The 25523-nt window shown below is 41.7% G+C and overlaps 2 protein-coding genes across 2 annotated transcripts in view; both read left to right on the forward strand.

The window, feature by feature from the left end:
* LOC137326920 (superoxide dismutase [Cu-Zn]-like) overlaps positions 1-3086 on the forward strand; it is a 33997-nt gene extending 30911 nt beyond the window's left edge. Inside the window, exon 5 of the mRNA XM_067992303.1 lies at positions 2976-3086. Within this exon, the coding sequence (XP_067848404.1) occupies positions 2976-3086 (111 nt within the window). The remainder of the gene's footprint in view (positions 1-2975) is intronic.
* Positions 3087-12757: 9671 nt separating this feature from the next.
* Positions 12758-25523, forward strand: part of LOC137326921 (superoxide dismutase [Cu-Zn]-like) — a 66353-nt gene continuing 53587 nt past the window's right edge. The window contains exons 1-2 of the mRNA XM_067992304.1: positions 12758-12832; positions 14277-14373. Of these exons, the coding sequence (XP_067848405.1) occupies positions 12758-12832; positions 14277-14373 (172 nt within the window). The remainder of the gene's footprint in view (positions 12833-14276; positions 14374-25523) is intronic.

Consider the following 25523-nt stretch of genomic DNA (forward strand, 5'->3'; position numbering starts at 1 on the left):
ACAGGACTTCGTCTCCACAAGGACTGTGCGGTGGTCACTCCTACCAAGGACAGATACATCTGTAGATTGGTGAGAACAAGGTCAAGTAGGTTTTTCCCCTCGTGTTGGTTCGCTCACCACCTGCCGCAGGCCCAGTCTGGCAGCTGTGTCCTTCAGGACTCGGCCAGTAGTGGTGCTACTGAGCCACTCTTGGCGCTCTCTCAATTTTGGCACAAGTCCGCAGATGTTGGTGAGGAGGATTTTGTAGGATCGATTGGGCTTGGTTTGCCTTTGTCATGTCCGGTGCTGGGTGGTAGTGAGATTGTACAACTGAGTGGCTTGCTAGGCCATTTCAGAGGGCGATTAAGAATCAACCACATCGCTGTGGGTCTGGAAACACAGGCTTCCTTCCCTAAAGGGCAACAATCCAGTAGTTTCATGACCACCATTACTGATACTAGTTTTTTTTTTATTCTAGATTTTTATTTAATTGATTGAATTTAAATTCCCTAGTTGCCATGGTGGGATTTGAACTAATGACTCTGCATTACTAGTCCAGTAACATAACCACTATGCTACCATACCCTTCATGGATATGGCCTCCTATGAGCAGCCCCACTGACATGCTGTCTTCTGATAGGCTTATCTGCTGCTGCGCCTCATTCACCAGGTGTTCCTCCATCCAAATGAAATTGGATGATGACAAAAAAAATGCAAAGGAAGGGATCTTGAAGCTGGAAACTCTCCTAGAAAACTGGACAGCAAAAGGTTCATTGACCTGCAGCTGAGTGCCCCTTTAAGTTTCAGTGGTGCTGAGACACTAATCCAGCCAGGTTTTACTGGCAGGTCAGACACCACGCTGGACTTTCGCGATTTTTAGTTAAAATGGTGTCAGGGTTGTAATTACATCATAGTACCCCGATTTTAATCTATTCATGAGGTCCCCTCCTGTGCCTGTCCTGAATCAAAAATCTGAGTAGTTAAGATAGCAGCAGGTGGGAGCGTGTTGAGAACCCAGTGGTAATTTTGCGATTACTATTTTAATCGCCCGCCCCAGTTCCAAAGGGCGGGCAGAGTTAAAATCGGGGCTAGAATGCGTCATGCAGCTAATCACAACAGGGATGACTAAGAATGTTAGTGTGGCAAGGAAAATGATAAATGGAGCATTGCTCGCTGGATGGTAGCTCCATACCTCCAACTTCACCCTTTCACAATTACTTTTCAAAGCTTCTTAACCAAAAGGCAAGGGTCATCGTATCATATTGCATGAGCTGCTTTAGTATGCTGAAGCTCTGTTGGACTTGGTTCTTTCTCTGTAGTTGTATGCTGCCTTAACCTGTAAGCAGAATACATTTATTAAAATGACAGCAACTAGCTGTGCAGCTCAAACAGTATCTCTGCCCCCTGACCACCACCCTTATGGGCCCAGTACTTTGCAAATGAGTTAGCATGGTGTTTCTGCTGGTAGTATTTTGTTATATTAACTTTGTACTGTACTGCTATGTCTCAGATATTGCTGTGCCCCCTCTGCAATTGGGCTTCCACTTCCAGTTGTATGAAAGAATGTTTCAAGAAGGGGTACATAGTCTCTTTATGCTATCATTCTGAGGGTGCAGGGCCGAAGCATTGACATAGGTCTCAAGCCTTCTGTGGAAGAAGAGAAAGCATGTTTTCAAAGATGGATATACTTTCTTTGGCACTTCTAATACCAGCAAGCTTCTTCCTCATTTGCTCCCAGCTACAGCGGACCTGAGAGATTGCTTTAACTCTCTCTGTGACCTCCACCCAGCCAGCTTTGGTATTGGTTTAACAAGTGGGTGGGCTTTGGCTTCGAAGGCCATTCTTCTTTGCTGCACCCCCCAGCAGCAGAATCTCCAATGAATTCAGTGGAACTTCTCCAAGGCTGTACTATACACATAACCTCCATCCAGCTATTACAAAAAATTGCACTTTGGGATGTCCTGAGGTCAGAAAGGTGCTATATAAATGCAAGCTCTTTCTTTAATGATGACTAGCAGCTGGTGTTGACTGTGTCAAAGGCTGCAGAGCAGACGAAAGGGATATTGCATCATGGTTGCAGTCATAGAGAATGTCGTCTGTAACTTTGGTTAGGGTTGTTTCGGTGCTGTGGCTGGGGCAGAAACCTAATTGGAGAGATTCAAACAGGGTGTTTTGGGAGAGATGGGCATGGATTTGGGAGTGGTACACTGGGCAGGATGGTCATAGTCAAATAAAAGGTATTGGATCTCCTTTCACTTCCTCATCGTATTTCTCTTCTGCCCTGACTCCTCTGCACCAGTAGAAGAATAGGAAATGAGGAAAGAATGGGTGTATGGCACCCAGAGAGGGTGACAGTGATGGCTCTGGAGTTGTATGGTAGCTGGGTTCTTTGAAGTGCAGGTACTGCTTTGAGCCCAACCATCTGCTGACACTGGCCAACCACCCACCTCTCCCTCATTGACTGCTGCTGTGGCTTGCCTCTCCATCAGCGCTAATAGCCTCCATTTCAAATGTAGCAAACTATTTAAATGTGGAGTCACTCCACATTCTGTGCCAATTTCACCTGGAACAATATTAATAGCATTCAATGAAGGCAAGCATCCAAAGGAAATCTCCTAGGTAGCAGCAAGACAGCTGGTGTAACAGGAAGGACAAATGATAGATTTTTTGGACCCAAATGTGTAATCTCTTAAAGGAACAGATATCCCACTTTCCTCTTCTTTGGGTTGTGTATTGTGGTTTATGAAGAGAGAGATAGAAGCAATGATTAGCTACCTATTTAAGCCAGAGTAGCCAAAAGTTTTGTGAACAGTTTGATTTATGCACATGGGAGAATTAAACTATCATCAAATTCTGTTAACCAACTGAAACAATTTTGTAAATTAAAAATGTCTTAAGAATGGAGAGATATTTATTTTCACTCCAGTAATTGTATTTGAAAACCTTGGTGTTACTATTTGAAGGTACAGATATTTAAGTCTTTTTCTTTTTCAAAGGTTACTGAGAATGAAGATGACCTGGGTAAAGGTGAAAATGATGAGAGCCTTGTAGCAGGAAATGCTGGTAAAGGTTTAGCTTGGGGTGTAATTGGAATAGCTAACAAATAAATGAAAATGCAGCACAAAATCAAATGAGTAATACTGAATAATAAAATTAAGTATGTTATCCTGTGTAAGTGTACAACAATTGGCTATAAATGGCATAGTTTGATATAGTGCTTGAAAATGGCCTTTGTAAAGATTTCATTTATTTTGCAAACTCTGCTGTACACAGTAAAATGTTATGTCAAAATTGTAACTTTATCATTTTATTGTTTCTTTCATATGGTGTCAAATATACATATTATCTATTCCTAAACCAATTTTGCATGTATTACTTTTTTCATTTATACTGTAGTTATGTGATCTTTATATTGTTGTCATCTCAGGTTGGAAGTGAAAATGATTTTCTAGGGCATTTAACTTGTTATCTTAATAGGGTTGAATCAAACTTAAACAATTATCATTGTCCCTCGTCATAAATTAAGTTGCTCGTAAAAATGGACATGCAAGAAATTGCTCACATCCCCATGCACAGCTGTAATAATTCATAACTGTTTATTTGCTAGTTAGAGAATTATTAAAAGGAATAAAAAGACAACAAAGTCTGAAGCTTAGGACAAAAAGTAAAACTTGCCATTTCAGTACATTTTTAGAAAAAAAAAGGTGGATTTTCACCCCGAAAGGGCTTCAGGTGGCTGGCTGGCCATTTTGAGGGGAGGTCCTCATTAGCATTGGGATGGTGGGCTGCAGCCGGCGTTCAAGCGCTAAGGTGGCATAGCTGGTCTCTAGGCCATTAGAAGGTGGGTAAGAAGCGGGGGCTCTGATGTCTGGAGTGGGGGAAGCACGCTCGACAGCAGTCCAGGCTGGTTTTGTGAGACCTGCAGTAGCACTCCCAGCCCCACAGAAATAAAGAGGAACTTTGAGATCCTCATCGACTGGGCCATCAGCTGATACTGGTTGGAGCATGCACGGCACAAGCTCCAACCGGTTCAGTCAAAAATGGCAAGTAGGGCCCTATGTACGTCATAGTAGTTATATTATACGGAGCCTTGGTGAGACCACACCTGGAGTATTATGTGCAGTTTCAATCTCCTTACCTAAGAAAGGATACACTTGCCATAGAGGGAGTGCAGTGAAGGTTCACCAGACTGATTCCTGGGATGGCAGGACTGTCGTATGAGGAGAGATTGGATCGACACGGCCTGTATTCACATGAGTTTAGAAGAATGAGAGGGGATCTCATTGAAACATATGAAATTCTGTCAGGGCTAGACAGACTGGATGCAGGGAGGATGTTTCCCCTGGCTGGGTGGTCCAGAACGAGGGATCACAGTCTCAGGATACGGGGTACGACGTTTAGGACTGAGGTGAGGAGAAATTTCTTCAGTCAGAGGGTGGTGAACCTGTGGAATTCTCTACCACAGAAGGCTGTGGAGGCCAAGTCACTGAATATATTTAAGAAGGAGCTGGATAGATTTCTAGACACAAAAGGCATCAAGAGGTATGGTGAGAGAGCGGGAATATGGTATTGAAATAGAGGATCAGCCATGACCATATTGAATGGCGCAGCAACTTGAAGGGCCGAATGGCCTACTCCTGCTCCTATTTTCTATGTTTCTATGTCATAGGACCCTGATTAGCATTTTAAATGGGTCTACCGCCTGATGGGGCCACCCAGCAATTTACCCTGGGGAACACTGCCACATCGACAGTGTGGTAGGTCTTAACCCACCATTTTCAAGCCGCGTTTCCACTGAGCAGGTGGCCTGAAAATGCAGCCCAAAGTGTTGAAGTGAGCTTTTAAAAATCAGAAAAACTTTGATGAAGCCAAATTGATTGTTCCCACTTGATATCTGGTATCATCCACTTAAGGATGATACCAGAACTAAAAGGATGATATGAGAACTGAGAGTTTATACCTATCAGGAAAGATTGAACTGGCTGGGCTCTTCTGTAAAAAAAGAGTAAAGAATCTTACAACACCAGGTTATAGTCCAACAATTTTATTTGAAAATCACAAGCTTTCGGAGATTATCTCCTTAGTCAGGTGAGCGTGGGACTCCTTGAATGTTTCGCATTTATAGTCAGAGAACAATACCTGGTGATTACAGATAATCTTTCCAACTGCCCGTTGTCAAGGCAATCAAAGTGTTCAGACAGAGAGTTGTTACCTACAGGACCACCGAATATACAAACGGCCAGAACACAAGACAGAGAGAGAGAGGGAGAAACATCCGAAAGGAAGAGAAAGACAGAGAATGACCCGTTGTATTAAAAACAGATAACCTTTATTCGCTGGTGGGGTTACGTGTAGCGTGACATGATTCTTTACATTTGTCAACCCCAGTCCATCACCGGCATCTCCACATCATCGTAAAAAAAGAGAAGGTTGAATGGTGGCCTGATAGAAGTCTTTAAGATTATGAAAGGGTTTGATATGGTAGACGTGATGTTTCCACTTGTGGGGGCGATCAAAACTAGAGGCCATAAATATAAGATAGTCACTGATAAATCCAATACAGAATTCAGGAGAAACCTCTTTACCCAGAGAGTGGTTAGAATGTGTAACTCACTACCACAAGGAATAGTTGAGGTGAATAGCATAGATGCATTTAAGGGTAAGCTGGATAAACACATGAGGGAGAAAGGAATAGAAAGTTATGCTAATAGGGTTAGATGAAGAGGGGTGAGAGGAGGCTTGTGTAGAGCATAAACACCAGCATGGAGCAGTTGGGCCAGATGGCCTGTTTCTGTGCTGTACATTCTATGTACTCTATGTAATATGAATTGCAACAAATGTCTGGAAATCCAGTCTAGAAGCAACTTAGTTGTTAATTCAAACGATTGACGTATCATTAGTGACATATACCTGCCTGTATTTGGAGTTACCCAGGCAATAGCTTAAATGTTTTATTAATTTACATTTATTATACTTACTGCTGCTTTAGCTCCCTTGTGTTTTGGTGTTATTTAACTACTCACCTCAGTAGCTTTTGTTATTTCTAAGAATAGCATCTGTAAGAGCAATGAAACACAGATTTACTTTATGTTCTTTGTTGTCTTCTGATTGTTTTACTTATTTTGCCTTTTTATTCCTCTTAAAACTAATTGGCAGGATGTAAACTACTTTTGATATTTTTTAAATAAAGTGGGAAGAATATTTTTACACCTGGTAGAATTCAACTTTTTCACATCCTAAAAAAGTTTATCCTAAGATTGGCATTTGTTTAATTTTTTTAAAATTGTATCTAATATTAATTGTATCTATATTAATGATTTAGACTTAAATGTATGGGGCATGATTAAGAAGTTTGCAGATGATACAAAAATTGGCTGTGTGGTTGATAATGAGGAGGAAAGCAGTAGACTACAGGAAGATATCAATAGACTGGTCAGGTGGGCAGAAAAGTGGCAAATGGAATTCAATCCGGAGAAGTGTGAAGTAATGCATTTGGGGAGGTCGAACAAGGCAAGGGAATACACAATAAATGGGAGGAATTGAGAGGTGTAGAGGAAGAGAGGGACCTTGGAGTGCATGTCCACAGATTCCTGAAGGTAGCAGGACAGGTAGACAAGATGGTTAAGAAGACATACGGGATACTTTCCTTTATTAGCCGAGGCATAGAATATAAGAGCAGGGAGGTTATGCCAGAACTGTATAAAACACTTGTTAGGCCACAGCTTGAGTACTGCGTGCAGTTCTGGTCACCACATTACAGGACAGATGTGATTGCATTAGGGAGGGTACACAGGAGATTTACGATGATGCTGGGACTGGAGAATTTGAGCTATGAGGAAAGATTGGATAGGCTGGCATTGTTTTCTTTGGAACAGAGGAGGCTGAGGTGTGATTTAATTGAGACATATATACTTATGAGGGGCTTAGAAAGAGTGGACAGGAAGGACCTATTTCCCTTAGCGGAGAGGTCAATAACCAGGGGGCACAGATTTAAAGTAATTGGTAGAAGGATTAGAGGGGAGCTGAGGAAAATTTTTTTCACCCAGAGGATGGTGGGGATCTGGAACTCACTGCCTAAAAGGTACTTGGATATGCACTTGAAGTCCCATAACCTACAAGGCAACGGACCAAGTGCTGAAAGTAGGATTAGGCTGGGTAGCTCTATTTCGACCAGCACAGACACGATGGGCCAATTGGCCTCCTTCTGTGTCGTAAATATACTATGTTTTTAATGCATGTCTGTCATGTCATGCCTTTCAACAGTTTTAATCCTGGAAGTGTTGCCTTCAAAGTATGATAGAGCAAAATATCAGGATTGATTGAAGTAATCACATCGAATATCCAGTCTGTTTAGTTGCCAAATCCTCCACCGGCGCACCGTGGATGTAGTGTGTACCATCTACAAGATACTCTGCAGCACTCGCCACGGCTTCTTCGACAGCACCTCTCAAACCTGCGATCTCTACCACCAAGAAAGACAAGGGCAGCAGGTGCATGGGAACGCAACTGCCTGCATGTTCCCCTCCAAGTCACACACCATCCTGACTTGGAAATATATCACTGTTCCTTCATCATCGCTGGGTCAAAGTCCTGGAACTCCCTACCTAACAGCACTGTGGGAGTACCTTCACCACACGTACTGTAACGGTTCAAGAAGGCAGCTTACCACCTTCTTAATGGCAATTAGGGGTGGGCAATGCCTTGCCCACATCCCATGAATGAATAAAAAACATAAAATATCCAATTGGCTAAATGTGGACAAATCAAAAAATATCAATGAAGAAGTAACCAGCAGAAAACCAAGCAATCAAATCCTCTTTTTTTTCAAAGCCACCATGCACTAAACAGAAAGTACTACAAAACTGACCAATCAGATTTCTCAAATAATTACCTAACACCATCTTCACTCAGGTGAGTGTATTCAATTAGAAGTAATATTTTTAACATAATAAATGAAAAGTTACACTTCTGAAAATAAAAATTGGTCAGTTAATATTAGGACTGCCACCTGGACCTTGGTGCCAGGAAGTTAGAACTGCTATTGGAAAAATTCTGTGTGTGAGAGAAAGGTATATGGTGGAAATTGTTTATTTCACCCTGCTCCTATGGAACTACAATACCCAGTAGAGTGCACCATGCGAACTCAAGTTACATGAAAACCAAACAGAAATCTATCGGAGCTATAGCCCAAATTCTGTGTGACAGAAATTAATACTGATAGTTATGAGGCCAATTTCTCCCTCCTCCCCTGCAGTGGTGATTTTCGATCATCGACTACTCCGACACATCGGTAAGGCTTGATCGATCGTTTATTCGAGCGTACCCAAGGAGGAAACCCCTCTTAGTTTCCCAAGGGCAGAACTCTACTCATTATGAACACGTTACAACATTTATGCAACCCGGTTTCCTGTCTCCACGTTCCAAGGGGCGATCCCTTGTTACATGAGCTCACAATCTAATCCTATCATGTGTCGCATGGTACTACTCACCCCCCCCCCCCCCACCCACCACCGCGAGCACGAATATTCATCAGACATATTTTGTTACCTCAACCGCCTTGTGGTTGCGCAGACTGTTCTAGCTGTCGCGCTCAATCTTTTCACATTGTGATCTTTAATAATATTATACATCCTCCTTTCGGGAATTGCCTACCAACTATACTCCGCCCATTGTGTTCCTATCAAACAAGCTTGTTATGTGGTTAGTGTATTTGCTTGAAGGTCTGACATGACTACACCGCATGGTTCGTAAACAATGTCCAATAGCTTCTGCAAGCAAACATTAACTTCTGCAAATAGACTCTAACTTCTTCATTCTTAATTTAATCAAATTCTATCGTCTGCAGATTAGACAAAACTCCGTAACCTTAGAACTGTAAATCTGCTGCAACATCCCCCCCCTCCCTGTGTGTAAGTATTTTGGGGTTCAGATTGTTTAAATCAGCCCACTATACTCCAGGAACAGTGTCTTGCATTTGCAAATGAGGGTGAAAATCCAACCACTGTCATGGACCTTAGAGGTCTGCAGCAGAAGTACTGGCCACCAACTTCAGAGACTTCTGGCTGCTGTCCAGCTGTCCTCCTTGTCCAAATATTGAAGTGTTTATTGTTAACCCCTGTAAAGGTTTCAAGTATGAAGAAGTGCATCAGGATCATCATAGCCAATGTGAGACACAAGTATTTTCAGTGGCTCTCATCGAAGCACAGAACTTCTTAAGTGCCAAGTTTGTCTAGGGCTGTTAGTCCATAACCACTACGACAGTCTTCAGTATGTGCCTAACATGCAAGAGAAAATGAAAACATGGGAGATTTTTCTCTGGCCTCGCCTGTTAGCATCAATTAGGGAGAGCCAACCTTTGGCACTGATGAGCGCTAAATGAAATAAGCCCCCCATAAGATTCCCTAGCCACCTTAATGTTTTCAGGTAGCATCAGACTGGACGCAGGATGCTGATCTCTCTGCCTCACAGTTTGGGAGCACAATTCTCCGAGGGTTCAGACAACCACTCCAGGAGGTCCAAAAGTGGGGAGGTAGGGGATAGCCTTCACCGTGAAGGAAGTTCCAGTCATCATCGCTGAACTAGTAATAGTGTAAACGGCAAAGAAGGGGAAGAATTTCTGAAGTGTGTTCAGGAGAACTTTCTTGATCTGGTCCAACGAGGAAGGAGGCATTGCTGGATCTGGTTCTGAGGAATGAAGTGGGCCAAGTGGAGCAAGTATCAGTGGGGGAATATTTAGGGAACAGTGATCATAGTATCATAAGATTTAGATTAGCTATGAAAAAGGAGAGAGCAATCTAGAGTAAAAATACTTAATTGGAGGAGGGCCAATTTCAGTGGGTTGAGAACGGACCTGGCCCGAGTAAATCGGATTCAAAGATTGGCAGGCAAAACTGTAATTGAACAATGGGTGGCCTTTAAAGAAGAGATGGTTCGAGTGCAGTCTTGATACATTCCCACGAGGGGGAAAGGTAAGACAACCAAAGCCAGACCTCCCTGAATGATGAAAGAGATAGAGAGCAAGATAAAGCAGAAATAGGGGGCATATGACAGATGTTAGGTTGTTAATTCAAGTGAGAACCAGGCTGAGTGTAGAAATTTCAGAGGGGAAGTAAAAAAGGAAATAAGAGGGGCAAAGAGAGAGTATGAGAATAGCCTGGCAGCTAACATAAAAGGGAATCCAAAAGTCTTCTATAGGCATATAAATAGTAAACGGGTAGTAAGAGGAGGGGTGCGCTAATTAGGGACCAAACGGGGGATATACGCATGGAGGCAGAGGGCATGACATTGGTACTAAATGAGTACTTTTCATCTGTCTTTACAAAGGATGAAGATATGGCCAAAGCTACAGTGAAAGAGGTAGTTGAGATACTGTATGGGATAAAAATTGATAAAGAGGAGGTACTAGAAAGGCTGGCTGTACTTAAAATAGATAAGTCACCAGGTCCAGATTGAATGCATCCTAGGTTGCTGAGGGAAGTACGGGTAGAATTTGCGGAAGTACTGGCCACCATCTTCCAATCCTCCTTGGACACGGGTGGTGCCGGAGGACTGGAGAATTGCAAATGTTACACCCTTGTTCAAAAAAGAATGTAAGGATAAACCCAGCAACTACAGGTCAGTCAGTTTGACCTCAGTGGTGGGGAAGCTTCTAGAAACAATAATCCGGGACAAAATTAACAGTCACTTGGACAAGTATGGATTAATAAGGGAAAGCCAGCACGGATTTGTTAAAGGCAAATCGTGTTTGACTAATTTGATTGAGTTTTTTGATGAGGTAACAGAGAGGGTTGATGAGGGCAATGCGGTTGATGTGGATGTGGTCTTTCAAATGGTGTTTGATAGGCTTGTCAATAAAATTGAAGGAATAAAAGGGGCAGTGGCAACATGGATCCGAATAAGTGACAGGAAGCAGAGGGTAGTGGTGAACGGCTGTTTTTCAGACTGGAGGAAAGTATGCAGTGGTCCCCAGGGGTCGGTACTGGGACCACTGGTTTTCTTAATATATATTAATGACATGGACTTGGGTGTACAGGGCACAATTTCAAAATTTGCAGATGACACAAAACTTGGAAGTGTAGTAAACAGTGAGGAGGAGAGTGACAGACTTCAAGAGGACATAGACAGGCTGGTGGAATGGGTGGACACGTAGCAAATGAAATTTAACACTGAGAAGTGTGAGGTGATACATTTTGGTAGGAAGAACGAGGAGCAGTAGTATAAACTAAAGGGTACAAGGGGGTGCAGGAACTGAGAGACCTAGGGATATATGTACACAAGTCGTTGAAGGTGGCAGGACAGGTTGAGAAAGCAGTTAAGAAAGCATACGGGATCCTGGTTTTTATAAATAGAAGCCATGATGTGGAGATGCCGGTGATGGACTGGGGTGGACAAATGTAAGGAATCTCCGAAAGCTTGTGATTTTAAAATAAAATTGTTGGACTATAACCTGGTGTGGTAAGATTCCTTACATTTATAAATAGAGGCATAGAGTACAAAAGCAAGGATGTTGTGTTGAACCTTTATAAAACACTGGTTTGGCTACAATTGGAGTACTTTGTCCAATTCTGGAAACTGGACTTTAGGAAAGATGTGAAGGCCTTAGAGGGTGCAGAAAAGATTTACTAGAATGGTTCCAGGGATGAGGGACCTCAAGTACATGGATAGACTGGAAAAGCTGGGATTATTCTCCTTAGAGCAGAGAAGGTTGAGAGGAGATTTGATAGAGGTGTTCAAAATCATGAAGAGTTTAGACAAAGTAAATAAAGAAAAACTGTTCCACTGACGGAAGGGTCACGAATCAGAGGACACAGGTTTAAGGTGATTGGCAAAAGAACCAAAGGCGACATGAGGAAAAACATTTTTACGCAGCGAGTGGTTAGGATCTGGAATGCACTGCCCGAGGGGATGGTGGAGGTAGATTCAATCATAGCCTTCAAAAGGGAACTGGATATGTACTTGAAAGTAAAAAAATTGCAGGGCTACGGGGATAGGGCGGGGGAGTGAGACTAGCTGGATTGCTCTTGCATAGAGCCGGTGCGGACTTGATGGGCCGAATGGCCTCCTTCCATGCTGTAACCTTTCCATGATTCTATGTTCTATGATTCTAAGACCTTGAAGAGGAAAGGGAGGTCAAAGACAGGGCATAGCTTTGAGAAAGGAAAAAGGGCGGTTCTTGAGCAGAGGGAGTCATATAATGTCAGCTAACATGGGGGCCAGGGAGGGAAGTTAGGTGGTTGGGAGTTAAGTGGAAATGGTGTCGACAAAGCAGGAGTTAGGTATCATGGACAAAATGAGCTTGGAGAGGGCAAAAGGAGATGGTGGAAAACTAGAGAAAGACAGGTGTTACTTACCTAATATATCGTAACTTGCCATTTCTTTATCGATTCTGACTATCTGCTTTCAATTTTCCAGCCTTTTCTGTTTTTTTATTTCACTTTTTCAATTTTTTCCTTTTATTTGTGCTATTTTTTACAGTTGTCTACAGCTGGACTATCTTCCCTTACTTAATAACATAACAAACGAATACTGCTGCCTACAGACTTACTGCAAGCCAGAGGTCTATATTTTAACAATTTGCTCCACTGCCCTCAAACAATGGATAATTGTGTGGGGCGTAAATCATTTTAACTCTGAAGTCAAAACGTAAGAGTTGCCCGTCATGGCTTATTGACTTTAAACGAACACTGCGCATGCGCGAGGAGACCAGCGCTGCAAAGCGCCTGCGCAGCCACTTCATGATCAGTACGACCATTGTGTTAAGAGGCAGAATAGGAAAGTTATGGAGGTTACGAAGGCTATTTGCTTTCTGAAGGGTGCCGGTCCCGTCGCTGGAACAATCACTTTGAAAGCAGACGTGAGTTAAGATTTTTATTAAAACCTGAAACAATAATAACTATACCCTTTCGGGAGCAGGTGGCGGTTGCTTCTGTCGACGTCCAGTTGGATGGGATTGACACGTGGCGGCGTGTCTCGTTTTTGAATTTGAACACGCGCGTGTTTGCGGTGGAAGAAATTTGAATTTCTGACCAATCCACCACGTAACTCCGAGTGGTCTTTTAAAAAAAAATATTTATTTTCTTCTGATTCCGTTCCTTGTGCTCAATGTCCAGAATGTTTAATGCGAACTACGCGTAGCGCAACTCTGCAAACACAAAACGATAATTGTACAGGACAAGGTGCCTGTGATCTGTACTCTGTAACGTTGGGCAACTCGGTATTTAATGAATCTCGAGTACCAAACAAATCACCTTCTTTATTTGGAATAGGTGACATCTTCCCCCCCCCCCCCAACGTGTGCGTGAAGTAGTCTGAAGAGGACGATTTAACGGTTGTGAGGCACCCTGAATGGCCTCGCGCTCCCGGTAACGGCCGTGACTCGGGCTGGCTGCAGGAATACCTGCTTTATTTATAGGACTTGTTGATAATTTCTCGGGTGACTGTTGGATCGATATGAGTAGATTTTGATAATCATATAAGCTTTTGAGTTTTGTCAGCCTTATTACCGTAGAATAGACGCGTCCAAAATAATAACTGGTCTTTTGCCATAAGTAATAGGAGCAGGAGTAGGCTATACGGCCCCGTTATTCAGTCAGATCATGGCTGATCTTCGACCTCAACTCCACTTTCCTGCCCGATCCCCATATCCCTTGATTGCCCTAAAGTCCGAAAATCTGTCTATCTCAGCCTTGAATACACTCAATGACTCAGCATCTACAGCCCTCTGGGATAGAGAATTCCAAAGATTCAAAACCCTCTGAGTGAAGAAATTGCTTCTCATCTCAGTCTTAAACGGCCGACTCCATATCCTGCGACAATGCCTTGACTGATCTGTGTATTCCAAGCATTTAGCATTTTACAAATACAAACTTTCCAGTAATTAAATCCTGCGATGGAAGCCAGCAAGAATTTCAGTGACAAAAACTGTAATAACACATCCCTTCGAGTTTGGCTACGGTAAGGACGCGTCCAATGACACCGGCAATGTCAGTAGTGGTTTCTAGCCCTAAACTGCGTGGTGCCAATAGTCATTGTGACATCGACGATGCAGGTCGGCTGAGTTGTCAAGTCGTATTATGTTTCAAGTGTGCACCCTTCATCAAAACTGGTGTTTTGATGAAACATGCACATCTGAAATGTCATAATGTGCCTTATCTCCCTGCAAATGCTGACTCATTTGTTGTATATTTCTAGCATTTCAGTTTTTATTTCAGGTTTCCAGCATTTGCCATTTTTAAAAAATTTAATCCTGGAACTGAAAGGAGCATACCTAATAACTTGCATATGTAATTATTTTGTAGGAAGGTGGACATAAGACTACTGTAAAGGGAGAAATTTCTGGATTGACTCCTGGAAAACATGGGTTTCACGTACACACTTTTGGAGACATTTCTAATGGTATGGACAATTACTTGTCAATTTTAAGTAGAGGAGTCTTGGTATGTTGATGTTGAAAGGACCGAGGGAAAATATATTGGGCCAGAAATTGCTGGGATGTCGCGCTATTAGAATGACGCATTAACATCAAATGCCATTATTAATTTGTAAAATATCCAGCAATTTGCAGAGTAAAAGATATACACCATGAGTTCTGATCCTCTTCAAATTGCTGGCTGAATTGTACCGCTCCTTTGTTAGCCTTGCCAAAGCTGATAAAAGTTAGTTCACGCGTGAGGTTCCCCGTCGAACTAAATGGTGATTGTGAAATTGCTGGATTTACGACATTATTACGAATTATTCCCCTGTAGCCATTTAGGGCTGATAATGTCATAGATTTATTGTCCTGATATGACATTCAACCTTGGAGGCCAATAATGGGACGAATGAAGCAGTGGAGTCTCACTCCAACAGGTAGTGAATTGTTCCCAGAAGTTTTTTATTCTCTTTATCTGCCTTGGCAATCTTTTTGTGACAGTCTTGCCGGCCACACTCCTATTAGTGTAGGACGGCAATCATTTTCAGAATGGATAGCTGTTTTGACACTCAGAAGAGGGTCATTCAATCAAATGCAAATTAGATAGATTTCTTTCAGAAAATAACATGTTGGGAGACAGTATATGAGTAATTTGAGACATGACGTGGTAAGTGTAGCATGCTTGAGAAAAAAAAAGTGACTTTAGACCAAGGGTATCAAACTCATTTTATATGGCGGGCCTGATCCGACATGCTGACACTTGGCATGGACCACATTCAGCAAAAGTTATTTGGACACACTGGGATAGAAACTGGCATGCGTTTAGCCTCTTTTTTGGGTGTAAAACAGGCTCAACGTATACCAAATTCTGGGCACAAGGTCCTGCACCGAATCTGGTCCTCGCTATTTTTAGGCGTCCCTGATGACTGCTTGAAATCAGCGTTGGATCAATTTAAATACGCAAAGAAAGGTCTTGCACCTGTTTCAGAACCCTTCTGCAAAATGCGTGAAAAACGAGGTGGACTGTGTGCTGTGCAAGCTCCAACTAGTTTTTTCAGCTTTACTGCGGCCTAAACAATGGTCCTTAAAGAGACCACTGGAGGCTGTTGAAGAAACAGTAGGGAAAGAATACCTTTCCCGGCTCCACAGCATTACGCACTCGGATGTCCTGCATTTTCCTCCACCACCTTCCAATACTTAACGGCAAAGCAGCAGGCCCAAATTTGATTCCCGGCAAGCTGAACCTTTCATCCTCTCAACTACCCCCTCCCCCAGTCCTGATCTCACAAACCAACCCGCCCCACCAAGTCCCAATTGCACCTACCTCCCTTCCCTGAGTCCCAATCTCCTGAACCCCCTCTTCCCAAGACACAACCTCTCAAACCCCTTCTTTCCGTCCCAATCTCCTAAACCAGCCCTCTCTGAGACCAAATCTCCTGAACCCCACCCCGTTCCCGAGTCCCAATCTCCTGAACCTCCCCTCCACCGAGTCCCAATCCCTGATCCTTGTTCACCATCTTTCAGTCCAGCCCAACCACAGATTGGTCCCATTTCCAGGCACCACTGAGTGAGCCCGGCTCTCTATTCGGGGGCTGGGGGGGTTGGGTAACTTCACAGAGCGGGGCGGCTACTACTGTAGCGTGAAATTTAAAAGTGAAAGTTCTCCTGTGCTGTTAGATGCAGTGCCTGGGTGATTCGTGTCCTATTCCGGTAGGCTCGGACCGTGGGCCGGATTAAACTGTTCCACGGGCTTGATCCAGCCCACGGGCTGTATGTTTGATACCCCTGCATTAGACCTATGGTTCCCAAAGTTCTTCAGCACTGGGGTTTTCCTCGTGTCATTTTTGGGTCTGTTGTAAACTAATTGATAGAGATTGATTGCTATGATTAGTTAACAACTCCATTATCATTGCATCATGTGATTATCAGTATGGTATAAGGCAAACTAGATGACCTCAGTCTTTTTTCGTATGTTTTTGTGAGAGCAGTGCAATGGCATTCCCACTGGATGTTCCACTGTTCCTCATCATGATGGTTCTATACTTCATGGGTCAAGAATGTTTGTACATTTCGCACACCTACCCTGCCATTCGCTCTTTCGCGAAAATGCTAGAATCCATTATTAAGAAAGTAGTAGCAGGACATTTGGAGACTCATAATACAATCAAGGAGAGTCAGCATGGTTTTATGAAGGGGAAATCGTGTCTGACAAATTTATTAAGAGTTCTTTGAGGAAGTAACGGGCAGGGTGGATAAAGGGGAACCAGTGGATGCAGTATATTTGGATTTCCAAATGGCATTCGAAAAGGTGCCACATAAAAGATTACTGCACAAGATAAGAGCTCATGGTGTTGGGGGTAATATACTGGCATGGATAGAGGATTGGCTAACTAACAGAAAACAAAGAGTCGGGATAAAAGGGTCACTTTCAAAATGGCAATCTGTAACTAGTGGGGTGCCGCAGGGCTCAGTGCTGGGGCCTCAACTATTTACAATATATATCCATGACTTGGATGAAGGAACAGTGTCTTGTGGCTAAATTTGCTGATAATACAAAGATAGGTGGAAAAGCAAGTTGCGATGAGGATACAAAGTGTCTGCAAAGGGATATTGACAGGTTAAGCGAATGGGCAAAAATTTGGCAGATGGAATATAATGTGGGAAAATGTGAAGTCATCCACTTTGGGAGGAAAAATAAAAAAGCAAAATATTATTTGAATGGAGAAATAGTACAAAATGCTGCGGTACAGAGGGATCTGGGTGTCCTCGTACATGAAACACAAAAAGTCAATATATGGGTGCAGCAGGTAATCCGGAAGGCAAACGGAATATTGGCCTTTACTTCTAGAGGGATGGAGTATAAAAGCAGGGAAGTCATGCTGCAACTGTACAGGGTGCTGGTGAGACCACACCTGAAGTACTGCATACAATTCTGGTGCCCTTATTTAAGAAGGACATACTTGCATTGGAGGCAGTTCAGAGAAGGGTATGGAAGGGTTGTCTTATGAGGAAAGATTGAACAGGTTGGGTCTATACTCGTTGGAGTTTAGAAGAATGAGAGGAGATCTTATTGAAACATTCAAGATTCTAAGGGGACTCGATAGGGTAGATGCTGAGGGGATGTTACCCCTCATGGGGGAATCTAAAACTAGGGGGCATAGTCTCAGATTAAGGGGTCACCCGTTTAAGACGGAAATGAGGAGGAATTTCTTCTCCCAAAGGGTTGTGAATCTTTGGAATTCTTTACCCCAAAAAGCCGTGGAGGCTGAGTCATAGAATACATTCAAGGCTGAGTTGGACAAATTTTTGATCAGCAAGGGAGTCAAAGGATATAGGGAAAAGGCGGGAAAGTGAACTTGAGGTAGAAATCAGATCAGCCATGATCTCATGGAATGGCGGAGCAGGCTCGAGGGGCCGAATGGCCTACTCCTGCTCCTTTCTCTTATGGTCTATAACTTCTCAAGAACCAATACAGCAATTCACACACTCAACTGGGTTACAATGTCCTCTTCCGCTTGTTCTTTTTAATTTTTTTCTTATTTTCCCCTTCTCTTACTTCTCTCTTTTAATGCATTCTCCCTCTCTTCATTCCTCTTTCGGTCTCTATATTTCATTTGGCTCTAATTCACTCTATTTCCTTCTCCGTCTTTCGCTCTGTTTCTCTATTCATTTCTTACATCGGTCAAGTAGATAAGCAATTGGGCACGATGTTCATGAGGTCTCAGATGCAACATTGACATTACTGCGCCTTTATCAGATCAACATTCCAGCAATTTACGGCGCAATTATAGTGCAATGTCAGTGGTGAACATGAAAGTCTAATTAACATTGTTTGCCGCCAAGCCTGCCATTGCAGCAATTTTGGCCCTATATATATATATATATATATATATATAAAATCTTCCTTGAAATATTGGAAGTTTGAGAGGAGCACTTGCCCTATGCTGTATGTGTTCATGTTACCAAGAAGCTACTAATAAAAACTCACAGCTCTGTAACAAAATAAACTGATTTATTTAAACAGTGTATAACAACATGTTGCACCTTTTTAAAATCTAAACTCATGTTATTAAAAGCATACAGTAACAGAATACAAATATAGATTAAACCGGTTTAACATTTACATCTTTACCCCTGAATTTACTGGATAACAATAGGTAAAATGTTAGATTTTAAAAAAGCCAACTATCTTGCTTGCCTTTTGACACTTCACCATTGAACATTATTTATGTTCAGTAGTTCTTTGTACAGTCTGTAGTGTGTTGCGGCACATTAGTATCATTTAACCTTAGAGAAAATTTGGACAGCTTGCTCACCATTGCAGGTAAGTTGATGAGTGCTTCATATTTATTGTCATTATCATCCTATTCCTCCCCACTTTCATCCTTTTCTGTAGTGACAGGAAATATGATTTCTGCAATGTGATATGTTTTCAGTGCAAACACCCAGCAGTATAGGGACCTCAATGTAGTGCCAGACTTCGAGTCAGTTCTGATGTGATAGAGTTTGCATCACTGCTAATTGTCTCACAGTAGCTACTAGTACATTTTCAGTCTGGTTGTCGTGCCAAGATTTCTGCATCTGTAAGCTTTAATGTTATCATACATGTTTACATGCATGCCAGGGCCAATATTGTTTGGATTTAGAGCTCTCATGGCCTCACTGGCCTACTCATTTGTATAAAGAGAATCTTTGTGGTTGCTTTACTTATGAAATGCTCTTTGGATGGGCTTTTCAGTCACTTCAATCTGTACACTGAGATTAACTGTTGGAACATTGATGATACCTATTACCTTGCCTTTGTCTATGTACATCATCACATTGCTCATTAGGTGGCATAGATAAAAAGCTTTGAACATAGGAACAGGAACAGTCCCTCAAATCTCCTGCCATTCTCTTAGATCATTGTAAAGAATCTTACAACACCAGGTTATAGTCCAACAATTTTATTTGAAAATCACAAGCTTTCGGATTTTCAAATAAAATTGTTGGACTATCAACTGGTGTTGTAAGATTCTTTACATTTGTCAACCCCAGTCCATCACCGGCATCTCCACATCACCTCTTAGATCATGGCTGATCTCTACCTCAACTCCATTGACCCGCCTTTGCTCCATTATCCCTTGGTACCCTTAACCAACAAAAATCTATCGATCTCAGTCTTGAAAATTTCAATTGACCCAGCATCCACAGCCTTTTGGATGGAGAGAATTCCACATTTCCACTACCCTTTGTGTGAAGAAGTACTTTCTGATTTCACTCCTAAATGACCCAGCTGTAATTTTAAGATTATGCCAACTTGTTCTGGATTCCCCCATCAGAGGAATTAGAGTAGACACAGAGAAACTATCAAATCCCTTTATCAGTTTAAAGACATTGATTATATCACCCCTCAACCCTCTGAACTCAAGGGAATACAAACTATGTTTATGCAACCTGCCCTCATAATTTAACCCTTTAAGCCCTGGTTTCATTCTGGTGAATCTGCGCTGTACCCCCTCCTAGGCCAATTTATCCTTCCTGAGGTTTGGTGCTCAAAACTGAACACAGTACTCCAGATGATGTCTGAAACTTCCAATCCTGCCTTGATCTGTTGGCTTAGTGTAGTTCATTGTATTGGGAGCAGGCACACAATCTTTGTTGTTCTGAGATGCTGAGTGACTTTCCAGTGAAGCAAGGCAATAACACTTTTTGTTTTGCCATGTTGCCGTCGAATGTCTAGAACTGCTCTATTAATAGTTCTGCTGTCATCTAAAGTTTTTGTTGCTTTTGCTGGTCATGGGTCACAGGTGTACATTCTTGAAACATGTTTCACAGGTTTGCCAATACACATTAGAAGTCCTTTTTTGCCATTCATGCTGCTTGGTTTGTTTTACCAGTTATTGCCGAACATTTTTTTTTGGGATGTGAGCGACATTCCTAGTGGATTGCATGTCCATTTCAGTGGGCATTAAGAATCAACCATGAAGTGTGGACTAGTCTCATGTAGGCCAGACAGGTTCTCTTCAATTTACAGTTGGGCTTGGTTAGATTTGAACTTATGTCCTCTGGGTTGCTAGTGCAGTACCATAACCATTACACTAACATATCATAGATGTTTTTAGGATCTTATTAATGTGAACACCTAGCAATATAGGGAGTTAGTCTTCAGTCATTTCTGATGCGACAGAGTTGGTGTCACTGCTGATTACTCGTAACAACTCTGAGGCAAAGTTTCTGCTTGGTTGTTGTGATGTGGTTTTAAACAGTGGGTATTATAGTTCCACATGGGTAAAAACTACAACTCTTATGATGTATCTTTCACACAAAGAATTTGCCAACAGAAACTATTACTTTTTGGTCCTGTTTGTACCTGATTGTTATGTAACATGGTTTGAGGCAGTACATTCTGGAATGTGTAGCTCCAGAGGAGCTGAGTGGAAACAATTGCCAAGACAGATCTCTCACATTGTTTTTGTCCACAGCAGCTAAAAATCTCAAGCAAGCAAGGCTCAGATTTAGCTTCCAACTCTGCCTCTTTTTCACATTTTGAATGACCCATTTTTTCAGGGTAAATTTTTAGTTTAAGAATTGTATATTTTGTGTTACTAATTAGCTGTGCACACTGACCTGGGTGAAGAAGTCAAATGGGGGATGAAAACAGTGTGAAGGAATTATTTGAGGAATTATTTGGTTTATTATGTGGTATTGCTGGTTTCAGATGGCTGGGTTTGCAAAAATATTGATTTGTGTGGTTTATGGTACTTGCTTATTGCTGTTTTGAAGTGTATCTGTGTAGAAATTTCACATTTTCTAATGGAGTATTGGAGACAATCAGCATAGTTAGCTTAATAGTGGTTATTGGAATCAACCATGATTCTTTCCTATGGACATGCACCATTTTAGAGGTGTGGTGCTTTTCAAAGTAGGAATACCTCTTAGACTTTTAAAATAGTAGTAGATCTCAGGAGTAGGGGAAACGAAAGCAAGGGAACAGGAGAATGGTGAGTAGTTGTTCCAAACTCACTGTTATCCATGAGGAGGATTATGAATATTGTTAGGTTCCTGGAGATGTGAAGCTCTCTGAATACTGATTCTGTAGCTTATGAAGCTTTATCTAGTGGTAGAACTGTGCAGGTGCATGCGCGATTGGGGGCGTATCACACCAGTTGCTGCTTAATAATGGAAACGCCTATTGAGGTGTCATCTAGAGGCATATGGTAAGATCCAAATAAGGAGTGCGTAACATAGCAAATTTAACAGTATTTTGGATTTATATAAATAATGTATCTATATGTATAATATATAAACAATCTTGTGTCTAGGTGCAGTTTTGGTAAGAAGAATAAAGAGGCCACATACTACTTGGATAATAAGACTCTAAATGGGGTAGATGAGCAAAGGGATCTAGAGGTACATGTTCACAAATCACTAAAATTAGCAACACAGGTTAATAAGGCCAAGCAAACCAAACACTGGGGTTTATTTCTAGAGGAATAGAATTGAAAAAAAGAGAAGTTATGTTAAACTTGTGTAGAACCTTGGTCAGATCGCACTTGGAATACTGTGCACAATTCTGGTCTCCATATTATAAAAAGGAAATAAAGGCATTGGAGAAGGTGAAAAAAAGATACACATGGATGATACCAGAACTGAGAGGAAATTCTTATCAGGAAAGGCTGAACAGGCTGGGCTGTTTTCTTTAGAAAAGATAAGGCTGAGGGGTGACCTGATAGATGTCTTTAAAATAATGAAAGGTTTTGATAGGATAGATGTAGAGAAAATGTTTCCACTTGAGGGGAGTCCAAAACTAGAGGTCATAAATATAAGATAGTCACTAAAAAATCCAATAGGGAATTCAGAAGAAACTTCTTTACCCAAAGAGTGGTAAGAATGTGGAACGTGCTGCTACAAGGAGTAGTTGAGGCAAATAGTATAGACGCATTTAAGGGGAAGCTAAATAAGCACATTAGGGAGAGGAGCATATGCTAATAGGGTTAGATGAAGATGGTTGGGAGGGAGTTTGTGTGGAGCATAAACGCTGGCACGGACCAGTTGGGCTGAATGGCCTGTTTCTGTGCTGTAGACTCGATGTACCACTTCCTGTTAAAGCCTCTTGATTTCCTGTTGTCACATTTTTGAGGGAACTTTTACCATTATAATTTCTGTGTCCACATTTATAATAGATTTTGCCTATTTAAGCTTATCATTCTGCAAGATCTGGCCATTGGATTCCCCATATTCTCTCAAAATGCTTTCTTAAATATTTTTCAGCCACCATTTTTTTCCTCAGTAACTAAAATTTCTAATGTCCAAAATAAAAATTTAAACAAAATAAAAATTCAGTTACATTGAAATATGATTATATTTATATTAATTGAATAGTCTTATGTGTCTTTTAATGCCTTCATTAAAGTTTCTATTTGAAAGCCACAGTCTCTGCCACAGGCTGGGCTTGGAATTAATTAGTGCGCAGAGCTGAATTTGGGTCGTGTAATCAGAGCATATGCAGTACACCTAATTTTCCGGTTGCATCAGTAGCATTCAGTCAGTGGTCTGAAGAATATTTTTTTCTTTAGCAGTTTTTGCTCAAAAGTTTTTCAAAATTATTTGAAGAAAATCTAAAAGACAAATTTCAACGGCCTTACTGAGGTAAATTTCAAATTGAGTGTTTAAAAAACAGTATGTGTAAGAGAGAGAAAAATGACACCGTGTTCAGATTATACATCCGTTGTAGCTTTTGTTTTGAGTTCTATAAATTTTAGAAAGTGTATTAAACGGAGAAAGAGAGAGAGACCGAGACCGAGGTCAGTGTGGAGCTAAGAATGGGGGTGAGAGAGTGAGATGCAAGTGAGAAAAGGAGGGGTTGAGAGAGAGAGAGAGAGAGAGGTGTCAGAGAGAGAAAAAAGAGGGGCATGGGGGGAGAACGAGTGTCCTTTCTTGATTTACTGGTATTTCAGTTTTCAAAAGCACCGGTTGAATTTTAACACCAACTGATTATCTCACTTGTGTTTTGTTGACAGTTGGAAAAGGTCAATGCTAATGGCTTACACCTGTGAGACAGAGATTCTAATTTCTAACACCTATGAGACAGAGGAAAAGAGAGAGAACAACAGAGAGACAGAGAAAGACACAAATAGAATGGCAGACAGTTTCCTCATTCTAATTTGATTTCTTTATTTTAAAAAAAAGTTGAATTTTGAAAGTAAACAAAGCCTCTGAGGGAAACAAATGGGAAGGCCAGGCAGGGGAAGAGGGAAGCTGGTTGAGGGTCAGGGAGCCTCAAGCTACCTGCCCTTGGGAGGAATGAGTGGGAATGGGGGAGTGAATGGAGGGTTACAGGTGTGGTGAATTATATCAGAGCAAGGGGGTAGGGAGGATACAGGAATTGAGGGGGTAGTTCAAGAAGAAACAGGTGCAGTAGTGGGGGAAATGAGGGATGGTAGGAAGGAAAATAGGTAGTGGGAAGCTGAAGAGATAGGGGATGCGATGAGAGCATGAGTGAGTTGGGGGAAGCATGAGTGATTGAAGGAGGGGATAGGAAGGGAGCAACCGAGGGCCACATTTTCCCTGCAACCTCCGCCTGAAATGTAACCTGCAGCTGTTGGTGGCTCTTTTCATTACCACAGCACACTGTACAACCCACTACCTCACTTCCAAAAGGAAAGAAAAAAATAAAAAAACTAGTAGAGGACAGCGAGAGAAGCAGAAGAGGAAAGACAGTGAAAATAGAATCATGAAGACAGCAGGGATAGGTAATGTAGTGACCATATTCTCCAACTTACTGAGTCTAACTAGAGGGGGGGAGGGCTCAGGTGGGGCGAAGTTTAGATTGATAAAGAGAAAAGACAAGGAAGTAGTACAGGAAAGTGATGGGGGTAATGATAAACAGAGTGTGTCAGGAAGGGACAGAGCGTACAAACACAAGAGTGCACTAGCAAATGGGGCCGGGGTAGGAAAGAATGGTAAAAAGACAAAATTAAAGGTTCTTTATCTGAACGCGCGCCGCATTCGTGATAAGACAGATGAATTGACGGCACAATTAAAAACAAATGGTTATGATCTCGTGGTCATTACAGAGATGTGGTTGCAAGGTGACCAAGGTTGGGAGCTAAATATTCAGGGTTATTTAACATTTTGGAAGGATAGGAAAAAAGGTAAAGGTGGTGGGGTAGCTCTGTTAATAAAGGATGAAATTGGTACACTAGTGAGAAATGATCTTGGCTCAGAAGATCAAGATGCCGAATCAATTTGGGTGGAGGTAAGGAATAGAAAGAGAAATAAGTCACTGGTGGGAGTAGTATATAGGCCCCCTAGCAGTAGCTACACTGTAGGGCAAAATATTAATCAGGAAATAAGGGGGGCTTGTAAAAAAGGTAATGCAATAATCATGGGCGATTTTAACTTTCACATAGATTGGACAAATCAAATTGGCAAAAATAGCCCTGAGGAGGAGTTCATAGAGTATATTAGGGACTGTTTCTTAGACCAATACGTCGGGGAACCAACCAGGGAACAGGCCATTTTGGATCTGGTAATGGGTAACGAAACAGGATTAATTAATGATCTCAAAGTAAAGGATCCCTTGGGAAGCAGTGATCATAACATGATAGAATTTCACATCCAGTTTGAGAGCGAGGATCTGGGGTCTGAAACTACTGTATTAAACTTTAAGGGCAATTATAATAGAATGAGGGCAGAATTGGCTAAAGTGGACTGGGTGAACAGATTCGATGGTATGATGGTGGATAAGCAGTGGCAAACATTTAGAAAGATATTTTATGACTCGCAACAAAAATATATCCCTGTGAGGAGGAAAGACTCCACAAAATGGGTGAACCAACCATGGCTAACTAAGGAAGTAAAGGATGGTATCAGGTTAAAAGAAAAAGCATACAACATGACAAAGATTACTGGTAAGCCCGAAGATTGGGAAAACTTTAAAAACCAGCAAAGGATGACTAAAAGAATAATAAAGAGGGAGAAAATAAATGATGAGAGTAAACTAGCAAGAAATATAAAAACTGACAGTAAAAGCTTCTACAAGTATATAAAAAGTAAGAGGGTATCTAAAGTAAACATTGGTCCCTTAGAGGATGAGACTGGGGAAATAATAATGGAAAATAAGAAAATGGCAGAGGAATTGAACAGATAT

Source organism: Heptranchias perlo, chromosome 11 (assembly GCF_035084215.1).
Source record: "Heptranchias perlo isolate sHepPer1 chromosome 11, sHepPer1.hap1, whole genome shotgun sequence".
Lineage (NCBI taxonomy): Eukaryota > Metazoa > Chordata > Chondrichthyes > Hexanchiformes > Hexanchidae > Heptranchias > Heptranchias perlo.